This window comes from Carassius gibelio, chromosome B3, assembly GCF_023724105.1.
Source record: "Carassius gibelio isolate Cgi1373 ecotype wild population from Czech Republic chromosome B3, carGib1.2-hapl.c, whole genome shotgun sequence".
NCBI lineage: Eukaryota > Metazoa > Chordata > Actinopteri > Cypriniformes > Cyprinidae > Carassius > Carassius gibelio.
This window is the reverse complement of record NC_068398.1, coordinates 45,642,531-45,667,707: the sequence shown is the minus strand read 5'-3', so window position 1 is coordinate 45,667,707 and position 25,177 is coordinate 45,642,531. Positions and strand designations below refer to the sequence as shown.

Below are 25,177 nucleotides of genomic sequence, written 5' to 3'. Positions count from 1 at the left end.
GCCCGAGGCCCCCTACCTGACGCCGCCGGCCCCAGGTACCCAACCCCCAGGGAGGCCGAGATACGGCCCCCCAAACTTCAGGATTTGTGCCCTCGTAACTCAGGCACCGGACCGCCCCGGGACTCGGGGGCGGTGGCGTCCGGTAGGCCCCGAGGCCCTCTACCTGTCCCCCGAGTTTCAGCCCCGGGGACCCCCGCACCACGGAGATATCGGCGAGAAACCGCGCCACGGCCGAAATCGGAACTCTACCCGGGAATGGCGCACCGTCCTGGGCAAGGCCGCCGGCGAGGGGGGGGTTGGAAGTTCGACCGGGGCCCGCGCCGGAACGCCGGGCCTAGGGTCTTGAAACTCGGGTCGTTGATGGAGGCCGTCGGCCCCTCCCGGACGCCGCAACCCCCGAGCCGATAGCCCCCCGGGGGCCGGGGATAGCGCCCCCCAAAGTTCGAAAATTTGACCGGCCGTATCTCGCCGAGGCCGAGCCCCAGGGACTTCAAACTCGGGTCGATGATAGACCCCGTGGCCCTCTATCAGAGGCCGCCACCCCAGAGCCGGTGCACCCCAGGGGGCCGGAGATAGCGCCCACCGAAGGTGGAAATTTGAACGTCCGTATCTCGCCGAGGCCGAGACCCAGGGACTTCAAACTCCGGTCGATGATAGACCCCGTGGCCCCCTATCAGACGCCGCCAGCCCAGAGATATTCGGGGTTGGAAATATTCGATATTCAAAAGATTTGAAATAATGTAATTTTATTTTTATTTGATTGTTTTAATAGCAGTATCTGGCAACACTGCATCGCCAGCACTTAAACTTACTGTAATCAAAAAAGCCCATGGACAAGTAATTGCTGACTGGATAGCACATTTGATCAGAAACATTATCAATGATGTCAAAACCGTAGCTAAATAAATTAACAAATAATGTCTTAAAGAAAAAAAAAACCTAGTCTAAACCTTTTATGCAACAGGCTACACTTTAAATAACATTTTTGGGGGGGGGGGGGGGGGTCTAATCCATAGTTTGTTACTGCAGTTTTATGTTTGCACATGCAGACTCAAGGTATCCTATCTATGTTAGATAAGATTAGCCAGCTGCATGTCATATGAAAGAGGAAAACCATTTTTATTCTTCTTAGATACAGCAATGTCATTGTGTGTGTCCAACTCTGAGTGGATGATGCAAAAACTTTACAACACCACCAGTTTTATCACCTCGGTTAAATTTTTCCCTAATGACTGTTCAACTATAATCTATCAAGATGGAGTTGTACATAACCATTCTCACCCTAAGCGCTGTTCTCTCAACTAGGGCTCAATGTAAGTTGAAGGTTTTAATTTGCTTATGGAACTATTTTCATAAATGATAATGATAAAATAGCAAACTTATAAGTAATCCCTTTTAACACCTAGCCATTTCAAAAGCTGCTTTTGTGCATATAGTTAAATGTTTCATTAAATGTTTCCATTATAAGATTATTGTGTAAGGTTATCAGAAGAATTGATTTTTTTTTTAAATGCTTTGTTATTATTGACTTTCAAGTAGTGATTTTTGCAAAACATTTAGCAACATAATGGGAATATTTGTTCAATATAATAAAAATCAGCAAAAAAAAAAAAGTTATAATAAAAAATAGGTGATTTAGGAGTTTTAAATGATACATAATATTATTTGAATTGTAAGACAATATTTACTGAGTCATTATAAGAAATGTATGAAATATTAGAGGCACTGAAACACTGCAGACTTTCTGTAATGGCCAATTTTTCATGTAAACAAAGATGTCATTCAAATAGATACTAATCTAATGAAATCACAGATGCTGGGTTTTAAGAGTTGTAACTCAAATATAGTTTATAAGACTAGTCTTATATAATTTTGGCTACTGTTGTTGTTCACTGGCCTACCAGTGAAATTTCACCAGTTTACATACCAGTTTCAATATTTAAATAATAAATAAATAAAAATAAATAAATAAACAATGCAAGTAAAATTGATAAATGTTCTCTAACTTGTCATAAACATCATGTTATCTTAGTAGTTCAGCCCTAAAAATCTGAAGATATATTTACAATTGCAATTTTTATGCTATGGGAAATCTCTTTTGATTGACATCAGCAAGAAAGTAATTGAATTGTCAACCTCAAAAATTAAACTTATTGTATTTGTTTTATGATGTTGAATTTATTTCAGTTGAACATGAAGCTTTTCTATATGCTGCTTGCTCTGATGTGGAAGAAGAGTTTTACATTGGATATGATGAAGAGGAACTGGCGCATGTCAACTTTAAACAAAAGACAGTAGTAGAGACACTACCTGATGTTTGGGGATCAAAAAACATAACATTTCTCAAAAATTATGAATTCGGTGCTGATGCAATAGTAGGATGCAAACGTGACTTACCAATGTTTATTCAAACATTCAAGAGCCTACCACTCGAAATAGGTAAGACATGAGAATGTGCTATGAGCCTTTACACGTTTACAGTTTTAAACATGACATCTTAATGTTCATTTTCTTAAGGGTTTATAATGGTTTCATTAAATAACCAATATTACAGAAACAACAGTGTTATTGCTACATATCTGCAGTGTCCAAAACACAAACTTACTATTTCACAAATTTATTCTTACACCACATGTTGAGTATCTTTTAATGCCATTAAAAATAGTGGCCAAACCTCTGTCACTAATTTGAAAACAGCTTGTTACAACTAGAAATTATGGATCAGGTTATAAATCAGTAGGTAAAGAAAGCAGAATGTATGTTGCATCACATCTACGAAAATTCAATACAACAGAAACTTTCATTTATTAATTCATTCATTCAAGCATGAAACGCTGATAATTTTTTAATTCCCAAAATCATAACACTTGAGGACATGACACTGATATTGGTGATCTATATCATCAAATGCTTTCTCCTGATCTAGAGTAATGACCCAGTTCAGTGTTGAAACCTTGTGGACAAAGGAAGTAGTGCAAAAACAATTCAAAGTGCATGTGGGAGCTGTGCATACATTGTAAGCATACACCTCATTCTACACAGAATAGCAGGAACACATTTACCACACAAATTAAATATGAGAACTAACAAGGAGCAACTAAAACAAAAAGCTATATACACAAGAAGAAATCAAAGGCAACTAAACTAGACGCAGATGAAGCTAAGTAACTAAGGTAATTGACAAAGAGGCCCGGAAGAAGGGCAAAACCAGAGGTAGAGAGGACACAGGAAGAGTCAGAGGGAAGAAGGAGCCCAAATGAGCTGACGGGGTGGAAGGCGAAGGCACAGCCAGCGACCCAGAAGTCTGCGGCAAAACCAGGACAACAAGGAACAAGGGAGTGTGGAACCATGATGGAGGCAGCAGGCTGACAGGCCAAGATGGTGTCATGGGCCCAGAGACTCGACCTCACAAGGCTGACTACTGGATGAGAAGACTTGTGGTGGAGCCGAAGAGCTGGAGGGTGCCAGAGCAGACGGTTAAGCCAAGGAGATGAGCAGCACCAGCAGAGCAGGTGGATCCGTCTCACTAAAAGCCCTGTTAGCTAACTATGGTCACAAGTTCTGTCATTATCAAAAAATGTTGTTACCCAAAACCACAGTTCCAACAAACATTTGTGAACTGTATTGCAAACTAACATATGAGAACCCATAATAAATCAAACATTAAATAAAGCAAAATGACAGGGACAAAAAAGTTAATTGTGATTGCGAATCAAGTACCACTTGCAAAACCACTTGAGGTCACAAAATTAATGACAGTCCTGTATTGTTGTAGCTGTGACCAGCTTTTGGAACACAGTCATGACTAGCTAGTTAAGTTCTACCATGATGCAGAGTATCCACGTACACTTTTAAAAATAAAGGATCCAAAAGGTTGTTTTTGCAGTGAAGAACCATTTTTGGCTCCCCAAACAACCTTTCAGTGAACTGTTCCTAAAATAACTATTTTAAAGAACATAAAAAAAAGAAACTTTTCTGCATTTGAAAGTTTCCATGGATGTTCAAGGTTTTTCATAGAATCATTGATGCCAATAAAGACATTTATTTTTAAAAGTGTAATTCTAAAGTGAAGAGAAGATAGTTCGGGGACGGGGACATTTGTGGTTGTACTGTTGACTACAAACCAATTTGCCAGTGCTCTTCTTTTGGCCCCTCGGACAGACCTGGAACAAGATCTGGCCTTGGGAGGGATGTGAAAACTGGCTCAGGTTTTATGATGGACATAATGAACATTATGGACATAGTGTTCCTGTAGATCAATTGGTAGAGCACTGCACTGTCAAGTGCAAGGTTGAGGGTTCGAATCCCCGGGAACACATGATAGGTAAAAATTGATTGCCTGAATGCACTGTAAGTCGCTTTGGATAAAAGCGTCTGCTAAATGCATGCATTTAATTTAATTGAATTTATAATGACTGGCTCTGGCTCTGTGACTGGAGGGGTCTCTAGAGCTGAGTCCATGGTGGGCATGGAGTCCTGCTTTGGTTCTGGGGGCACAGACATCATCTTTGGTTAGGATGGGTTTTCCTGTGTGTATCTGGCAGAGAAGTGGCTGCTAAAGTTGGTACTGGTTGCAGGGAGTTGGAGCTAATGCTATAAATGACACCTATAATAAAGGAGGTCTTTTTGGCAAGTCGTGCCACTCGGCCACCATCTTGGCAACGCCTCCGGGCAGATATTTCTGACTAACAAGACCAGGCTCCTATCTAAATGAATGGGCAGAGAGTCAGAACTGCACTTTCACTGGTCACCGGGACATAAAAACTGCATGTATAGAAACAGCAGTAAAATATGATTTTTCCCAACAGGTTATACCTTTACTACGCATACGCAAGGGTTCCTCAACTGTGTGCATACGTCAGTGGAACCAGACGATAAGCTTAAATGTTTCCCGGCTTGACTGTTTAAAGCAGATGATTGGCTCCAGCGGGAGGGGCGGGACATGTGCATACAACCGCCATCTTTGCCGTTATGGGTTTTCCTTATATAGTTGTATTTAAGAAGTGGTATGTCTCTTATAAATTTTCTCTGAGGAGGTTCCTCATACCCAAAGGGTGTTTTGAAGGAGGTCAGTCTCCTCATCATATCTCACCAAGACCTGTTATATAATATGTTCCCTGGGTCTGAATAATAATAAAAAATCTGCATCATTACTCTAGTCTTCAGTGTCACATGATCCTCCAGAAATCATTCTAAAATGCTGATTTGCTGGCCAAAATAAATTTCTTATTACTATCAATGTTGAAAATTATTGTTCAAAAGTTGGGGTTATTCAGATTTGCTTTATTAATTAAAAAAAAAATGTTCAACAAGGATGCATGACATTATAAAATGTCTTTAGTGCCACTTTTGATCAATGTTATAAAAGATTTTGAACTGAATATCAAACTGAATACTGAACTGAAAGCATAATAAAAATAAAATAACTGTTGATGAGACAGTTGATTGATGAGAAAAAATTTTAAGCACTGAATCGTCTTGGTTACATATGTAACACTCGTTCCCTGAAGGAGGGAACATAGACGTCACGTCACGTCAGAATTGCGATCTCAAACAAGCCAATGCACATTGGCATGTGATGATTGGCACACAGTGTGAGTATAAGTATGCAGAAGTTGCAGCGCATATTCAGGTTTTTGCTGAGGAGCTGAGCTGGTAACGCTCGGACAGGACAAGTAAAGCTAGGGCTGGGTCTGCCTTCTCCGAGGGCAGCACTTGCAGGCTCACCTCCTGTTCCATGAAAGGAATAATGGCAACCTTGGACACATAGCTGGACCAGGGCCTCAGGATTACCTGGGAGTCAGCCAGCCCAAACTCTAGGCACGAATCATCGACCAAAAATCTGTGCAAGTCCCCTCACCCTCTTGATGGAGGCCAGTTGCAAGCAGGAGCAGACTTTTCATTGACAGAAACAAGTGCTCTATAGAGGGGGGCAGTGGAGGATTTAACCTTCTCTCCCTCCTAAAGGAACCTGATGACCAGGTCATACTCTCCCACTGACTTCCCTTCAATGGGGTCGTGGTTGGCAGAAATCGCAGCCACATAGGCTTTTAGGGTGGAGGGAGACAGCCTTCACTCCAATCCTTGCTGCAAAAGGACTGACTCTGACTCTGATCGGGCATTTCCGGAGATCTTCTTGGTGGCCTTCACCATTTGATGAATAGGTTCCATTTCAAAGTGCAAGTATGTCTTGTAGACAAGTGCTGGTGCCCAAGTGACGGTGTCAGCCACCTCCTGGGGTATGTCACCTAGAACCTCCGCGCCTCATCCAGGTACCAGACATGCAATTTTTAGAGGTCTAGACGTGGGTGCCATAAGGCGCCTCGTCTCTGAGTCAGTAGATCCTTCCTCAGAGGAATCTGACAAGGAGGGGCTGTTACGAGGAGCATCAGAGATGCTTGATGAGATTTTTGGAAACCAGATTCTCCACCCGGCCCTCCTCCTGAGGAGGGAGAGGTGCATTCACCACCTCCCAAAAAACTGTTTATTTGCTCGAGGCTGCTGCGATTGTGGCACGGGAGTGGGGGTGGACGCAATGGGCCGCCCTCGGCAATGAGCAGGCTGGGGTGTTGCAGCCGGTGAAGGCAGCAGCTACCCATCAGGCCAGGACGTGTGCCTCAGTCTGCTCCTGTGCAGCCGAGAACTGGTGGGCCATGTTGTCGACTGTGCCACCGAAGAGGCCAGTCTGGGACACAGGGACCTTGAGGTACCGACTTATCTGCATCCCTCATGTCAACCAGACACAGCCAGAGGTGATGCTACTGAACCACAAGTGTGGACATCACTTGACCCAGAAAACTCACAGTGACCTTCTTCACACAGAGCGTGAGGACATTTGCGGTTCTGAGCTCTTTTAGAACTTCCGAATCATGACCACCCTCTTCTTTAGACATTCTACTAACTATAAGTATCTTTGCAACTACATGTCAACCAATTCTCATTAGTTTGCAACTACATGTCTACTAACTCTCAGAGTAGACCACTAGGATAGGTTTAGGGTTAGTTGGATAAGTTGAAAAAGAAATTGTTAGAAAATATTAAGCAGACAGCCTCCCTGGGGGTGATCCGAATAGTCGACGAATTGATGCTTTGATTCAAGGAGCCTGATTCAACTACCACTCTCACATTCGAATATTGGGGTGTTATTGATCATGCCATTTTGACTATATGGGGGAGCTCAAATGTCTGATTTCACATAGAGCTCCCAATAAGTCAATATACAGCCTATTATGATGAAGCTGTAAGAATCTGAAAAGAAAGAAGCTTCAAATTAATATTTTAAAGTGCGTGCATAAATCCAACTACCCCTATAGATTTATGTTTCACTTTCCATAATCCGTGATCGACAGAGGAGCAGGGATTTAAAACTTTACCAAGACTCAAACTGACACAGGCAGATACTGGATTTTTTCGAATAGGTAGGGTTCAAGTCATTTCAAAACATTTCAGCTGGTGTATAAATATTGTGGATATATTATTTCCCTGATATAATATGCATTTGGTTATATCTGCAAGGTGTTGATTACACATTTTCTCTGTGTTAACATGAGTAATTATGTTAGTCGAATGTCTGACTTGATTCTTGACTTGACTTGACCCTCTGGAGTTGATTAACGCGGATACGCGTTATGAGTCATTTTCTCCAGATAACCCCCGAAAATAACTTAAATTACACTTTTAGTTTTAATCGTACAGATAAGAGCAATACATCAATCAAATCTGTAAAGGGTCTACTTTTCTTTGGATACAGACATAATAACAACAAAACTTTGTGCACTTATTAAATAAAGATGTCTGCAGCCTTTGTCTGCGCTGATCTTCATTTACAAACACGTCATTCAAATGAACTGTAACTCAGTGAATACTCAACAAAGAGACATGAAAGCTTGACATGTCTACTTTTAAACTAAACAAGTGCTGCCGAAAACAGATATTCTGTGATAAAGTAATCCATATGAAAACAACGCGATGTCCGTTTTTCACGTCTCCCTTCATTATATCTAATGTGACCACTCCCACGCGCTGACTGCGGTATTCAGATTTAAACTGAAGCACGGAGCTTGAATAAGCCCATAACAGAAGAAAACGCAGCGAGACTGTTCTTTGAGTTCTTTTATTTTACTGTTTGCTTCGTGATGAGAGGAATAAGACATAAATCACCCCAAAAAGATGTGATGTGGTTGAGGATTTGAGAAATGGATTTCCTCAGAAAAAGAATGAAGCACTTTATTCAGCAGAGATCATAAACATGAGTAAGTCTCTTTTTATTTATATACTTGTACTAGTTTTCATATAACCTGTTAACATTTTTATTAATAATAATAAAAATAATAATAATAACAATAAATGTTTTTTTGTAGAAAATAAGATTGTTAAAAGGATTTCTGAAGGATTGTGTGACAAAATTCAGTTTGAAAGTCAAGCTTTAATTGTTCTAATAAACAGTTTAACTGCACTCCCAAGTGGATATTAAATTATGTTGTGGGATAATTAAATATATTCTTAATAAACTACAAACATAATATTATATACATTTATTTTGTCAGCTCATTATTCAGGCCTTTGTCTTCTCTGGTGTAAATCACAATGATATTCATGACAGTTGATGCCTTCTCATATATGACTTTTACAAATAAAAAGTTTCTTAGAAAATTTAAATCAATATATTGTTTTCTGTGATTGAGTAAATAAGATGATTTTCACATAATTTAGAAAGTTCAAAATTCTAGGCTACAAGCTCCAGTTCTCAAAAATCCCGGGAATTATTGTTCTGTATGTGTTTTATTGTCTTGTTCAAGTGATTAAACATTTTTAGTTTTTCACTAACCACGCATAACATTTTTTTTTCTCAAAAACACAATCATGTACATACATGGTGTTCACATATTATTATAGCCAAGTTTGTGCTGATTACAGTGAAGTTAGACTTTAGCCATTTAGATGTGTATAAGAAACTGAAAAAAGGACAAATGTCAGAGCATGACAAAACTTTCCCAGGCCCCAAAAATACCCTAAGACTCCAGAGGGTTAAACTCTTGTTATCTGGCAGCTGCTCTCATGAAAGCTCTCGTACAAGAGGTGCGTAGAGCAGTCCATAGTAACATGTTCCTTTTTATTGGACATTCAGCGTATTCTTTTGGGGCAAGTACGCTTGAATTAGAAATTTTCGATATTCCCGATATTTTCACATTTTACATCGTCATTAAAATTATTCTGATATTATCGCTAATATTCAATATATCGCCCAGCCCTACTAAAGTGGGCTATTGAACTAAAACCAGACGAGTACTTACAGACCCGGGAGGGGGGCACGGTTTGTCCTGCTCAGTGGAGGTGGAATTAGGACATAACTGCATCGCAACCGACCACTCCACTGAGGGCGTATATCCCCTAGCTACACCACTTGTTGAAAGTGGTGAGGGAGGAGAAGTTAGCATGTCGGTTTCCAGCAGCAAAAGGTGCCATTCATGATCTGGTAAGCCCCTCATGCATCTCCGCGAAGAATGGCACCAGGGCTGGGTGCTGTGAACCGGCACGGACCATCCCGAAGAGCCAATTGTCCAACCTTGAGGGCTTGGGACACGGTGGAGGTCTCCAGTCGAGCCCTACCCTCATGGCAGCCTGGGAAAGCATTGCCAACATTTCTAGGTCGGTATCAGGCATTGCTACATGCAGCGATTGACATCTGGTCACCGGGAGGAGCGCCAAAGGATACTGCTGGTATGCTCCTTGTAGAGGGCCCAGCACGTTCCACTGGCAGCTCAAGTGGTTGCAGAGAGTGCGCTGAACTCGTTCAGTCTTCTTTTCTCAGTAGAGTAATCAAGAGCAGAACGATGCAATCGTTCGGCTCCGAAGTGAAAAGCTGAACATGTGTTGCACCTGCTGCCTACTTATGCTCATGCTGTGAGCAGCGGCAACTGGATGTAATCATCGCATGCCAATGTACACGTTTAGTTACACTTGAAGTGGATTGGTCTCTCTAAGTGAGATCCCAATTTGTCTGTCGCCGACGTGACTCGGAGTGACCGACTGAAAGGCAACAACAAGAATAATCACAAAAAAATAAATTACATTCTAAAATATATTAAAAGAGAAAAAGTTACTTTAAATTGTAAAAGTATTCCACAATAATCAAGCATATCCCTAGTTTCCACAGTCAAGCTTGCATCTCCTGACTATCAGTTGACCCACATTTACCTATAGGAATGTGACACCCTTTCAGGACTACCATTCAGTATTATCACCAGCTTTATTGTGTTTCACAGGAGCTAATTAGTCTCCATTCTCTCCTCTTCAGTCAGGACTCAGCGTTCTGATATTCCTCTTTGAGCCAGATCATGGCCGCGGGAAGTGGGGGTGCTGCCAGTGACGAGAGGGAGATAAAAAAACAAATGTAGGCCTATTAAAATATTTTGCACAATTTATAAATTCCTTATGAATATTTTAGAAAATGATTTTGAAACATGTAGGCTATTACGTATATTTTGGATTTTAATTTCATATTTTGAGGCCTAATCAACTCAGGTTCGGAAGTTACGTTGTCAACGTCAGGCAGGCAGGTTTGGTCACCGAGTAACGAGGTTTCCCGCTCGTTCCATACAGAATATATTCATCTTTATATAATACAGCGCACCTCGACATTTGGACACCTGTAACCAGGGCACCCTGCCTGCATGTAGCTCAGGTAAGAGTATGGTGCTGCCGGGCTTATAACATTTATTTTTTTGGCAACAAGTGTGGGATCAGCTTTGACTAGCAATTGTAAGTAGTTCACTATAGTATTTTTGTAAGGTGGTGGGGATGGAGATGGAGAGTATTATTTCGTTCGTGTGTTCTTTGCGTAATGGTTGTGGAGAACTGTTAAATAACGTTTAAATAGTCGGAGATTATTTCCTTGTGGTTTGTGTAAAAAGGTTGGAGATGGAGACAGAAAGCTTTATACTGTGCGTGTGTTTGCGTAATGGATGTGGAGAACTGTTCAATAAACAAATTGCTTAAATAGTCAGAGATTATTTCCTTGTGGTGTGCGTAAAAAGATTTTGGAGTTAATAGAGTTGCGTGTGACATAAACGTGACATAAACGTGCAGTGACTCAAGCCAGCTGACCAAATCGATTGCATTGTTTTAGCGTTATTGTGAAGTTTGATTAATATTATATTTTGTTGTGAATTATTTGTTGTATCTTAATATGTTGCATGTATGTATAGGCTTTCTGAAATTGTAATGAAAGTAATTATTTAGTTTTCTTTTGATTATTAAACTATTATTTCTGATTCTGCTTCTGATTCAGATAAATAACGCATTGCGCATACCTGAGAACTGATGTCTGTGTGTTTCAGACCCTGGCTGGCTGTGCACTGAAGTGTATATGACAATAAAGTAGTAAATCTCAATGTATTTATTTTTAAAATGTATTTTAAATAGGCCTATAGGCTCATAGGTTTTTTGTCAAAAAAAAAAAAAATTCACAGCACCCCCTGTTCAAAATTACTTCCCGCGGCCCTGAGCCAGACTGTCATTTATCTTGATTTATGGTGTTAACTTAAACAGTTGAACAGTTAAACAAGACAATAAAGGGTTGTGGGTTCTAGTCTCGGGCTGGACGGAATTGTGGGTGGGGGGAGTGCATGAACAGCTCTCTCTCCACCTTCAATACCACGACTTAGGTGCCCTTGAGCAAGGCATCGAACCCCCAACTGCTCCCCGGGCGCCGCAGCATAAATGGCTGCCCACTGCTCCAGTTGGCAGAGCACAAATTCTGAGTATGGGTCAACATACTTGGCTGAATGTCACTTCACTTTTTAATAAATATTTTGCTTAAGGCTTTCCTTTTTAATTGGCAAATGCTTGTTGCATAAGTTTTCAGGAATTGGCAACATGCTTGTTGCTTTAAGCTCATAACTGCACTTAAAGGGCATGCTGCTCTTCTCCACTGCTTGTAATAGAAAAGCAACGCTTTAGTGCCACTTTCCCCCTTTAAGTTTGTGGTTGGGAGAGGTTGGCAAATTGTGTTGTTTGGGGGATCAGTGCTGCACTCACTGCTCTTATCCATGCCACTCTGGGTGGGGATTTCTTGCCCAGAACAGAACCATACTGTCAATACACACTGTATGTTAATCATGTATAGTGTTAGTTCTTGCAGGTCATGTTAGTTAAAAGTGCATCAGTTTACTGTCAGCACTGGTTCTGTTCTGTTTACCTTGAATTGGTGCTGCTGTTATTTTTATTTTTTTGTCAAATAAATGCAGCCTTCGTGTAACAACATTAAAATTCCTAAAGATTCCAATCTTTTGAATGTTATGTGTATAAAACATGAACATAGTGTTATAAAGTTGTGTCTCAAATGTTTATATAATGCATATTAAGATATCTTTGCTTCGACTTAACTACGGAATAAATGAATAAAGTTTTCTGTGTTTAGATCTAGATGCACCCCGGACATCCATCTATGCAAAGGATGAAGTAGAACTGGGTATTCAGAACACTCTCATCTGTCATGTGACTGGCTTCTATCCTCCATCTGTCAACATCTCATGGACTAAGAATAATGTTATTGTGACAGATGGCATAAGTTTAAGTCAGTACCGTCCAAGGACAGATGATACATTCAACATCTTCTCCACTCTTAAGTTCACACCTACTGAAGGAGACATTTACAGCTGTACTGTGAACCACAAAGCCCTCCAAGGTCAACCACAGACCAAAATATGGGGTGAGTTTCAAATAGAATGGACAATATTACAGCTTTTTGTTGTTGCTGTTTTTGTTACAAAAACAAATTACTGGTCCCACTTTATATTAAGTGTCCCTAATATCTGTGTATTTGCATAGTAACTAGATGTGTATGTAGTGTGTAACAGTGTGTAACTAGATGTGTATGAAGTGTGTAACACATTGCCACATTGTATCTACAGCTGTAATATTTCTGTAACTACACACATGTAACAACCATCAGGATGGTTTGTGTAAGTACAAATGTGTAACAGGACATTGGTTAACAACACTTTTTCACATCACAGGAATTATATTACTACATTTTGTAACAACATGTATAAGAGTAATTGTAACCATTTGATTCAGAGGATAGAGATGGTTAGGTTTAGGGATATGTAAAATGGGAGGAGTTGGATCTGGAGTTGGAGTTGGTGCACTCCAGTAACTCCACAGGAACTGTACACTTATTATAAAGTGTAACATTCTTTACACCAACCACAATATATATGTTAAGCCTAACTTATTGGCTGCTGCTGTGTAACACCAGAGTAATTACATGATAAATCTAATATAAACTGTATATACTGTAACACTTTCTGTACCAAAAAGGGACCCAGTTTATATTAAGTGGCCTTAACTACTATGTACTTACATTTGAATTAATAATTTAGTACAATGTACTTATTGTGTACAGACATGTTTTTACATTGTACTTATATTTAAAAAAAACTACATGTAATTACATCTGTATTTAATTTCTGTAATTACATTTATAATTACACTGTTGACCTATACTTTACACCTTAACCCACCCTTAAACTTACCCATACCTCCAACCCTCTCTCTAACCTTACCCCTATCCCACCTCAATAGCAGCAAAAGTGTTTTACAATACAATATGAACACAATAAGTACATTGTACTTATTTTTTTAATGTAAGTACATAGTAGTTATGTGAACCTAATATAAAGCGGGACCCCAAAAAAGTGCTGTTAGTCCTGTTACACATTTGTACTTACACATACCATTCAGTGGATTGTTGCATATATGTAGTTACACAAACATTAGAGCTGTAGATACTATGTACCAATGTGTACTTACACTGTGGTTACATACTACATACATGTCTAGTTACTATGTACACAGGTATTAGGGACACATAATAAAGTATTTGTTAATCTTTTATCCCACTGATTTACCTTCCAGATGTAGATGTTGCCCTCCCAAGTGTTGGTCCTGCAGTGTTTTGTGGAGTAGGTCTGACTCTTGGGCTGTTGGGAGTCATTTCGGGAACGTTCTTCCTCATTAAAGGACACAACTGTCACTAACTAATAAAGCCATGGAAGCAAACTTTGAAATATCTGTTAATAGTTTTTATAACTGGGCACTTTGAAAACAATAATAAAAATAAGATAAGTGTCATTCTACATGACAAGTGACAATTGATGGTAAAGGTATACCTTTGGATTAAATCAACCTTTTATTGCCTCTCAAATACTTCAAAGCATGATAAAGCTTACTGTGTAACACTAAACATGCATATAAGCGATAGTTCAACCCCCCAACCCCTCTTCTTTGACAAAAAGACATTTTAAAAATGAACAGAAAGAAGGGTTGTAAGTGTTGTAACAGGTAATCTGTGTTTGTTTTCTGTTTTGGTCGGTTTTGAATCATGATTCCATTCTGTCATAATTTTCAGTAATTTTCCTGTGTTTTAGTTTCCTTGGTGATTCATTGTTTTATTACCTGTGGCATCAGTTAATTAGTTTCTCTGTGTATTTAAGCATTTAGTTTCTTCTGTTGTCGATTTGATCTTGTCATTATGAAGTTAGTTGTGCCAGTGTGCTTTGTGTCTTTTCAATAAACGTCACTGATTGTATTTAGATCCAGCTCTTTTTTTGCATTTTTGCAACATGTGCAGAGCAGTTGAAGAATGTAGGCCAAATGCACTAAGGAAACAGACAACCCTTTGGCTAAATCTGTGCCTACATTGGATTTAATTGTGTAATGTGGGATGTCAGAGTTATCCAAATAGCCAAAAACCTCATGCATCCAAAACCTATTTAAACGAACTGTATTTAAAAATAATTAGTATGGGATTGTTTTTAATAGAAAAACTATTTAGGGGCTTATTGGTTGGGTGTGCTGCCTAAATCATGATGATGAGGCCAGCTTTGGAAATAGAAAATGTAAAAATAAAAATATAGCTGCAAGCAGCGATGGCGGGCTCAAGACATCAGTGCAACACCACCCCGGTGGCATTAGGTAAACTGTGCCCAGCGGGCACATCCATTCACAATAGCCCTCTAGCAGTCAGGTTTTAAGGTAAACGGCAGTTTAAAGGGTTAATCTGAATCATCTGTACTTTGAAATCACATTCACAGAACAATATGTATAACTTTAGTAACACATTTTTCAGTCTGAGTTAAACCTCTTTTTTTGGCTCATTTTATCAGTAAAGGAAAACAGGCCTAATAATTCTGCACACCTGAATATAAGGAGTTTTGTTTTTCTTTTCCAGCCTTCATGGTCAACTACATATATATGACACAAATGGCTTCTCTAGTGCAGCTCAACCAATTCTCATCCCATTCGTCCATTTTTGTGATATCACAAATTCCGGACAATATTTGTTGTAGTCCAAACAATTTGTTCATGATAGTTTTTAAAAAGTGTTTTTTTGTTAAATAAAATATCTCCATTTGAATTGGACATTTCGCTTAGTAAATTTGCAGAACTTTTTTATGCTGAAACAGCAACATTACATTCTAAACAGCTTGAATAAAATCCATTAATATTTATTATAGACCAGTGTAACTGTCTATAATCTAACAAACAAGTTTATTATGAAATAAAAGTGTGTGCACCAGATAAATTGGAAGATAAAGAAATTGCTAACAATAGTATAATAGAGCATGTTTTAGGTTTTAAGGCGTTTAGATGCAGAAATGGACAAATCAAATGTAAAATGAAATGTAATTGATTTGATGAAATATAGATTAATTCTTGTTAAAGCAAAATAATAAATAAATAAATACGTACACACAAAAAAAGCAGCCAAGACGAATGAGTTTCCTTTTTTTTTTATAGATTAATATTTAAGACAGAAGCAGCTGGTAAATGTGATCACTTTAATATTCAAATCCAGTAGATCCACTTCAGATTTATTTCTCAACAGTTTATGTTAACGTGGCTGTTTTTGTTTATATTCACCAAGCTATTATGTATTTGAAATAATCTTGTCCGTGAAGTGTTTGTTCGTACGACAAAAGGCAGAACCTGCAGCTCGAGAGATATATGTTATTCTGCCAGTCGCGGTGTCAAATAGTCTTTTACACTTAAACGGGTCACAAACACCTGCATTTAGCTCTTGTTGTGTTATAATGGGTGTATTGTGTGCATTTGTGGTCATATTTTATTTTAAAAAGCTCTTAAACAAGAATAAATCAGTTTGTTTTGAGATCGTGACACTGTAACGCGCTGATCGGAGGCGGTGATTTCAGATAGGCAGCCGCAAATATTTAATTTTCACACAAACAGTTCAAAAACATCTTAACTTAGCTCTTGATGTGTTCTAATTGGTGGATTGTGTGATATCGCTGTAATATTTTATTTTTAAAAGCTATAAAACAACAATAAATTCGTTTTTTTTGTGAGTTTGTGAAGCCATACGTTCGTGCTCAGAGCGGTGATTCATCTCTCGTCTTTCTCACGTATCACTGACCAAAAATCAATTATTAATGAGCCCTGACCCGGTAATAATGAGATATGTTGGTTAAGCTTGCCAGTGTGAATTAAATCAAAGTATTTATTTGTATTTTTAACCGATTTAAAAGTGAAACTAAAAGAGAGTCTCCTACCTTTCAGTCCGGGAATTGCACCTGTAGGGGCACTATTTCTCTCAGACAATGGAAGTCTCAGCACATATATTCAAACAGAGGGACAGAGGAGATGTCTGAACTTTTTTAATTTTCTGTTATCGATACAGTGTTGTAAATTCGTGAAACTATGCATATTTCCTCAAAAGGACTTTTTCATCTGTATGAAAAAATGATTTGAGGTGTTTGGAAGCTGCCATTTAAAAATACAATACAATTAATGATTCCCTTTTTACGGTCATTTAAAAAAATTACCACAACAAAACCATTCAAGCTATCCAAAACTCATTCACAATTTAAGTTCCTCCGTGTTTTGGCATCATGTAGACAAAGTTTGGTGTGTATAGTGTAACTCTCTTCTGAGCAGTGTGCATTAGTTCAAAGCGAAACTTTTCCAAAAATCCACATTCAAATCAAAATAGCCGACTTCCTGTTGGCCGTAGCTAATGACTGTGAATTATTTCCCGAGTTTGGTGTCTGTAGCTAAAACTAACCCCCCCACTTTAGACAAAAGGTGGCGCTATAGAGTGCCTCTTCAACACCCTCTTATGAACTTTTGCCAGTGTCTAGTTATCATAAATACTGATATGTGTTCTGAGTTTGATGAAATTCTAAGCATGTTATATGCCTCAAAATCACCTGAGAATAATTCCAGTTTGACATGTTGCCACAACAACAATATTTTAATTTATATTGGCTGTGTTTTGACATTATTCCGATGAAGTTGGAAGCAAATCCAGTAAAAATAAGATGCTGAATTCAAAGCATTTTGAAAATGACACACTTCCTGCTGCCAGTTGGTGGCGCTATAACTTTGACTCCTAATAGTCACATATATGCAATCCACATCATACAACGAATAATCTGATGAAGTCTGATTAAAATCAGGTAGTGTATGTGGATGCTATTAGACACGTCCTGTTTCTCATATTTTACCATAATTTCAACGCCTCACCACGAGCAAACCGTTCGTGATATCAAATATCCCCTGGCAATTTTTCATCCCCAATGTCTTGAGATCATATTGACCGAGTTTGGTGGCAATCGGCTAAAAAACCTATGACAAGTATTTCAAATTCCAGAGCATGCGCTTTTTGCATAACTCTATATAGCTGACTTCCTGTTGGGCAGAGCCTATGACATACAAAACGAAAGTTGTTCGGCACAATGAGATCTATATGTGTACTGAGTTTCATATGAATATGTGCAAGTATGTGTGAGCTATACATCAACATTTGTGACTGTGTTCCAGGGGGCGCCGTAGAGCCCCTGTACCACGCCCGGGTCCCAGCCTCTGCAGGCTCCTAAATGCCACAGATTTCAAAGTGTGCACAAATTTTCAAGAGTTTTTGAGTATGTTAAGGGCCCCAAAAGCCTCCACAACTTTGACGAAAAATATGAATACTAAGCCCTAAATAGCCAACTTCCTGTTGGGCGCAGCCTATGACATGCAGAACGAAAGTTGTTTGGTATGATGAAATCTACATGTGTACCGAGTTTCATGTGTCTATGTGCAAGTATGTATTATATATGGCCCTCAGTATTCCAGGGGGCGCCGTAGAGCCCCTGTGCCACGCCCGTGTATCAGTCTCTGCCCGGCCCTAATGGCCGAAGGTTCCAAGGTGTGTGCCAATTTTCAAGAGTTTTCGAGCATGTTAAGGACCCCAAAAGCCCCCGAAACGTTAGAAAAATGTAATATTAATAAATAATATTAAGGAAAATAGGGCTCTCGCCCTCCAGGCTTGAGCCCTAAATATAGTTGCAAGCAGCGATGGCGGCTCAAGCCATCAGTGCAAACACCACCCCGGTGGCATCGGGAAAACTGTGGCATTTACAGTAACCCTAAGCGATCAAGTTTTAAGGGATACGGCAGTTAAAGGGTTAATCCGACCCATCTAGACTTTGAAATCACATACACAGAACAATATATATAACTTTAGTAACACTTTATTTTAATATATATAAAAAAAGGTATAAGGTGTGCATTATTATTATTATTATTTTTTGGAAGATTACAGCCTTTAATCTCCTCAAAATAAATGTGCATATAAACCATGAACAATTTAATTATAGCTGTATTTATAAAATGCTTATTAACGACTATTAATTTTGGGAGAATATTTATAAATATATGAATATAGATTTAAGAGAATATGCTATATAAAGCATGAACTGACTATTTATTAATGCTTAGCTAATGAGTGCAGCTATTATGAAGTGTTACCAATGCATTTACTAATGTTAACAAATGAGACATTATTTTAAAGTATTACCAAATTCTTAAATCATTTAAAAGTGTTTTGTTATGATTTTATTGACCTAGAAGCATTTGTGAAATAGTTTTGCTTGCATTACAGCTTAGTCTTCATCTGTGAGCTGAACAGTTTTACTGTTACATCCATGAGATTATGTAAAATCAAAAAAATGTAATGTCACAGGGTGTCAGAGGTCAGTATCAAATGAGTTTTTATTTGCAGCACAAATAAGTATTTGTAGAATTTTTTTTAATTCCTGAAACTGTCAGAAAAGGATAAGGCCTAAGAGATTTCTTAAGCTGTAATGAAAACAGCACAATTAGCAACAACAACAACAAAAAATAACAATTTAAAATACAGTTTTTTTCTGGTGATTAAAGAGATGTTTAAGTCTCTCTCTCTCTCTGTCTCACTCTCTGTCTGTCTGCCACTCAGCTCATGCCCATTCCCCACTGCAATTTAAAAATACAAGACAATTAATGTTTCCCTTTTCTGTTATTTAGAAAAATCACAGTCCCTCCAGAAAAACGCGATTATGCGATTGCGTGATTTAATGCATAATCAGCCAAGGGCCGCATATTTATGTGGGGGTCGCATTTTTTCAAATACGCCGCACTTTCGCCGCATAAATTGCCGATTTCAGGAAGCAAAATATGCGGAGGTAGCATGATTACATAATAATAATAATTTTCGTTGCAAAAAAGTCACATATATCTTAGCAGAAAGTTGAAAAATGTTGCGTTTACTTCACACAAGTAAATCGCCATTATTTCCCAATGGGAACCTTATGAAGTGACGTAATTGCGCGACATGAACATCATCTGTGAAGCCCGCGGTGAAACCAGGGTAAAGGACGCAAATCTTTCTCATCTGCCAACAAAAATAAGTGCAAAAGACTGCGCAAAGCAGTTACCCGGTGTGTTACATGACAGTGGGGGCAAATTATTTTGAGAGAGGGATGAGGATGAGGATGGCGAATGATAGGCCAGTGTTAGAGGCTTTTTCACAGTGGACTGTTGTAGTCCAGTGGCTCTGGATGTTTCTACTGCAGACTCAGTCCACTGCTTTCGCAGGTCCCCCAAGGTCTGGAATCGGTCCTTCTCCACAATCTTCCTCAGGGTCCGGACACCTCTTCTCGTTGTGCAGCGTTTTTTGCCACACTTTTTCCTTCCCACAGACTTCCCACTGAGGTGCCTTGATACAGCACTCCGGGAACAGCCTATTCATTCAGAAATTTCTTTCTACCTTACCCTCTCGCTTGAGGGTGTCAATGATGGCCTTCTGGTCAGCAGTCTTACCCATGATTGCGGTTTAGAGTAATGAACCAGGCTGGGAGTTTTTAAAAGCCTCAGGAATCTTTTGCAGGTGTTTAGAGTTAATTGGTTGTTTCAGATGATTAGGTTAATAGCTTGTTTAGAGAACCTTTTCGTGATATGCAAATATGCCAAAATCATCATTATTAAAACAATAAAATACCTGAAATATTTCAGTTGGTGTGCAATGAATCTAAAATATATTAAAGTTTAATTTTTATCATTACATTATGGAAAATAATGAACTTTATCACAATATGCTAATTTTTTGAGAAGGACCTGTATATTAGATATCAATATCCCCACAGCAAATTTACTTCGGCTGTGTTTTGTCATTATTCTGATGAAGTTTGAAGCAAATTGAGTAAAAATAAGATGCTGAATTCAAAGAGTTTTGAAAATGACTCACTTCCTGCCAGGTGTGGTAAAAGTACTCAAAAGTTATACTCAAGTAAAAGTAGATGTATCTAAATAAAAAATGACTCCAGTAAAAGTAGAAAGTCCTCCATTCAAACATCACTTGAGTAAAAGTACAAAAGTATCCAATTTAAAACATACTTAAGTACTGGAAGTAAAAAGTAAATATTCAAATTAACTGTAAATATCAATAATTAAGCAGATCAGTTGTTTTGGGAGTGATATGCAGTGTTTTCACTGAACAAATGATGAGATTAGATACTTAAAAATTTGTTAGATTTACAACCAAAAGAGACAATGAAGAACCTTATCGAAGTATAGGGATTTAACTTTCAGTAGACTTGTTCCATAACATCATAGCTGCATCAAACAGAAGATGTGCAAGATACAAGGTAAGACTGTTTCAGAATATCAATGAGGAAGAACCACCTCTGTAAAGAGTAAGTTCTCCCAAAAATGAAAATTCTGTCATTCGCATTTTAGGGGCTAAATATCACGTTATTGGTATTGTCGCTTCGACCTGCAGACATGAAAAACAACCACAGGCTTGGCAACAGATATGTACTATTACTATAACAAATATATACTACTAATTACAGGAGCTTCTTTACTGATGAGATGAGCATGAAAATCGGAATCGATTTTTTTGCACAGCCCTACTGAAATTTCATTCACCCGTGGCAGGCAAAGACATTTCAGCCAATAAGAATCTGCCTTGACCTCAGTGAATTCAAACATATCCTTGAGATATGGCCATGCCATGGGTGATCCCTGTCGGGAATCTCGGGATCATTGCGGGTGTTGTGCCCAATTTTGACCCCCTGCTGAATTATTACCCCCCCCCCCCCCCTAGTATTTGTAGGTTTAGGAGTAGGTGTGGGGGAGGGGTTAGGATTAGGGTTGGGGTTAGGATTAGGCTATCAGGTAGCGACTTGAACAAGGGGGGTAATAATTCAGCAGGGGGTCGAAACTGGGCACACCACGGGCAGCAAGAGCTGCACTATAACCTATTTTAGCGGTCATCTTCCACCTCAAACTAACTGCTGCGTGAGTGTATGTTGGCAAAAACCCGGGTAGTCGCGCATTCTTATTTTCAAAAGAAAACCTAATTTTTCATTGGTTGGTAAAATCAGTGTAATAAATACTTGAAGCTGGCATGGGGAAATGTATCGGAGTAAAAAGTAAACTTTGTCTTTAATAAAGTAGTGGAGTAAAAGTGAAAGTAGATGCAAATAAAACATACTCAAGTAAAGTACAGATCCCCCCCCAAAAAAAACTTAAGTAAAGTAGCAAAGTATTTTTACTTCGTTACTTACCACCACTGCTTCCTGCTGCCAGTTGTTGGCGCTATAATGTTGACTCTTAATAGTCACATATATATGATCGGTGTCATACAACGAACAAACCGATGAAGTTTGATGAAACTCAGGCAATGTATGTGGATGTTATTAGGCATTTCCTGTTTCTCATTTTTTGCCCTAATTTCAACGCCTTGCCATGGGCAAACCGTTCGAGATATCAAAAATCCCCTCACAATTTTTCATCTTCAATGTCTTGAGATCATGTTCACAGTGTTTCGTGGGGAACGGGTGGAAAACCTCAGAGGAGTATTTTTATGCTTTTTTTAAACAGTCCTGAATAGCTGACTTCCTGTTGGGCGGAGCCTATGACATAGAAAAAAAGTTGTTCGGCTCAATGAGATCTATAAGTGTACTGAGTTTCATATAAATACATGCAAGTGTGTGTGAGCTATGGTTCAAGATTTCTACCTTTGTTCCAGGGGGCGCTGTAGAGCCCCTGTGCCACGCCCGGGTCCCAGTCTCTGCAGCGTCCTGATGACCGCAGATTCCAATGTGTGTGCCAATTTTCAAGAGTTTTTGAGCATGTTAAGGCCCCCCAAAACCCCCGTTTAGTCAAAAAAAAAAAAAAAAGAAGAAGAAGAAGAAGAAGAATCCTAAGAAAATCAATAGGGCTCTGCGCCCCTTCGGGCTTGAGCCCTAATAATAATAATAATAATAATAATAATAATAATAAACGGAGCAATTCCAAGAGGGTCCTCGCACCACCTTTGGCACTATCATTATAATGGAATATTGACCTTCAGATGTGTTCAGGCTAGGACTCTTATTGAACATGTGCAGTTTGGGGAAGATCGAACAATTTATGCCTGAGTTATAACAACTTCTCTTGCTGTGGCGAGACATCAAATTTTGTCATGGCGCCATGGACACGCTCTTTAGCAAAAACTCAAGATTGCCACAATTTAACATTGCACAGGCCTTTAGATTAGACTGACCACAAAAAATACATTAATGTCAAAAAATCTCTAGGAGTAGTTTGTCATAGCGTAAAATATGTCACTTCCTGTTGCCAGCAGGTGGCGCTATGACTATAACTAAATATGGGCATGTAGATCTGTTAAGGGCAGAAGTCTTATCTAACATGCGAAGTTTGGGGCAGATTTGACATTGTATGTCTGAGTTAAAGCAACTTCCTTTTTCATGGCGAAACATTGAAATTTGTCAGGCCGCCATGGACACGCCTTTTAAAGAAACCTCAAGATCTTCGCAATTTAACTTCGCAAAGGCCTTTAGATTACACTGACCAAGTTTGGTGTTGATCTGAATAAATCTCTATGAGGACTTTGTTAAAATACAACCACTGAAAATGCCAAAAACAACACCAATTTTGCACAGAAAATTCTTAATAAATTACTTCCTGTTTGGATTTGGATTTCATACCAAGAGACCTTTTTAACTATATAATTATAAACTATAAAATTACAATAATAATATTTAAAACTGTCTTAATTTCTTTATTTTCCAATGTTAGCACTTTTACTTTGATGGAAAACAACAGGGAGCCCTTAAAACTTCCTTTTTAAGCACTTTTCATTACGGAAAATTGGAGAAGATGGTTGTCATATGTTGTGTTCCCAAACTGGGGTCAGAGGAAAAAAATGACTGAACTTTAGTGTGCCTTCTGTGATCATGTGACCTCCTGCTGGTTACAAAGGTGGACAGCAGAGAGCTTTAAGATGTAGCATGTTACACATATTTCCTGTTCAGCAGATCTTTAACCTGCACATTGACCCAGGCCTAATCAGTTGCACTTTGGAGTCATAAAGGAAGGAGGGAAAAGCTCCATATCAAATCTTACAGATGACAGATAAAAACATGCCTGATCAGTTACCATTGAAGGTGCGGTCACATTTTCCATTGCTCAGCAAAATTTCCCAGGCAAAATCCACACATTTCAATATGAATCTGTAAGATTGAGAGTTTTTCTTGAGGGGGAAAAGGTTCCAGATACAGATTTAATTTGGTCCCATGAAATCACTGCACTGGTCTTCGAGCTGCTTGATTTGAAAGTGACTTTTAAATAATTTTGCTCAAAAAAGAAGAGGGAAAAAAGCACTCAAGCAATGTAAAATGAATGGCTTTATGTATACATTGAATGATTTTTACACTTGTATTACTTTATAAATATAAATGTCTGTACTGTGTCTTTAAGAATTTACACAGAACACATTCTTGATTTAAAGATGCTTAACAAAACAGCAGAATGTATAAGACCATCTTGAGTGGGTTTTATAATAAAAAGCAGACATCTGTTGTGCATGTTTACATAAAAACAATCAATTACAATGTAGCACATTGAAAAACACAGTCTGTGTGAACCAGTGGCGCTTGGGAATAATAGATGTTATGCAACTTATTTATATATCAAGAGTGCCAATAAATAAAGGGCTGTGGCCTTAAATACATTGTTACTTCTTATCTCTTTTCATTGAACTCAAGAAGATGTGATGTGTACTGTATAAAACTGCCTTGAAGAAAAGACTATAAGCCTAATTTGTCAAATGTTAGTTTAATCAGATTTAATTGTGAAGTGGCTAATAGTTGCTTTTACACTTTTAATCAGCCGTCAAATACGCTTAGAAAATGACAACTATAGAAACAATAGTATCATACCGAATTCTTTAAATGCAGCAATTTATTCGAAAAGAAAACATATAGAAAAACTAAGTGCTTGATAATGTACTGAACATTTGTGGTATATTTCTGATTGTATTTTTCTCCCAAACTCAAAAGATTTGGGTTTAAGTCCTTTGAAAAATGATGAACTGTTAGTTTAGAGTTGATTAAAAATGTCTGATAAATTAGTAAATTACATCTCAGTGTTGCCGAAGTTCAAAAGACCACTGAAAACATGACCTGTATTGTCCGAACACCTCTCAGATGATTCCTGGATGGGCTGAATGGTCACTGAGTTTATGGATAAAGCAATATTGTAGCTATATATGACAACTCAAAACTAAGCTGTGCTTAAGATGACTTCCACAGTACCTGACCATGCTGATATCATCAGAGATACGTCAACAGATCTGTTAGGCTAACATGGGTGTGACACTACCTTAATTCCCTTGTTTGCTAAGAGTAATATGATGTGTGTTACTAAGGGTGTACTCACTCTAGCCAGTTTGAACCGTGCCCGAGTGCGTTTGACCACCAAAGCGCGGTTCGCTTGACTAGTGTGTGTGCTCCGAACCGTGCCCGGGCGCGGCTCGATTAGCCGGCCCTGGCCCGCTTGGAAGAGG

The 25,177-nt window shown here is 38.8% G+C and overlaps 2 protein-coding genes and 1 long non-coding RNA gene across 15 annotated transcripts in view; 2 read left to right on the top strand and 1 right to left on the bottom strand.

Moving 5' to 3' along the window:
- The window catches only part of LOC127952757 (gastrula zinc finger protein XlCGF57.1-like), a 179,293-nt gene that overhangs the window by 61,272 nt on the left and 92,844 nt on the right, over positions 1 to 25,177 (top strand). The gene's annotated exons all lie outside the window — the stretch shown is intronic.
- LOC127952784 (uncharacterized) overlaps positions 1 to 25,177 on the bottom strand; it is a 169,796-nt gene that overhangs the window by 53,387 nt on the left and 91,232 nt on the right. The window lies entirely within an intron of this gene.
- On the top strand, positions 1,159 to 14,593 carry LOC127952775 (HLA class II histocompatibility antigen, DP alpha 1 chain). Its single transcript, XM_052551510.1, has 4 exons — positions 1,159 to 1,313; positions 2,188 to 2,439; positions 12,422 to 12,712; positions 13,921 to 14,593. Exons 1-4 carry the CDS (start codon positions 1,256 to 1,258, stop codon positions 14,040 to 14,042), a joined length of 723 nt encoding a protein of 240 aa, XP_052407470.1. The 5' UTR covers positions 1,159 to 1,255; the 3' UTR covers positions 14,043 to 14,593.

What these genes read in the sequence shown, in the direction of transcription:
- LOC127952775 (XM_052551510.1), top strand. Translation starts at nt 1,256, where the DNA reads ATGGAGTTGTACATAACCATTCTCACCCTAAGCGCTGTTCTCTCAACT. An exon ending in TCTCTCAACTAGGGCTCAAT is followed by an intron (nt 1,314 to 2,187) that starts GTAAGTTGAAGG and finishes AATTTATTTCAG; the next exon opens with TTGAACATGAAGCTTTTCTA. An exon ending in ACCACAGACCAAAATATGGG is followed by an intron (nt 12,713 to 13,920) that starts GTGAGTTTCAAA and finishes TTTACCTTCCAG; the next exon opens with ATGTAGATGTTGCCCTCCCA.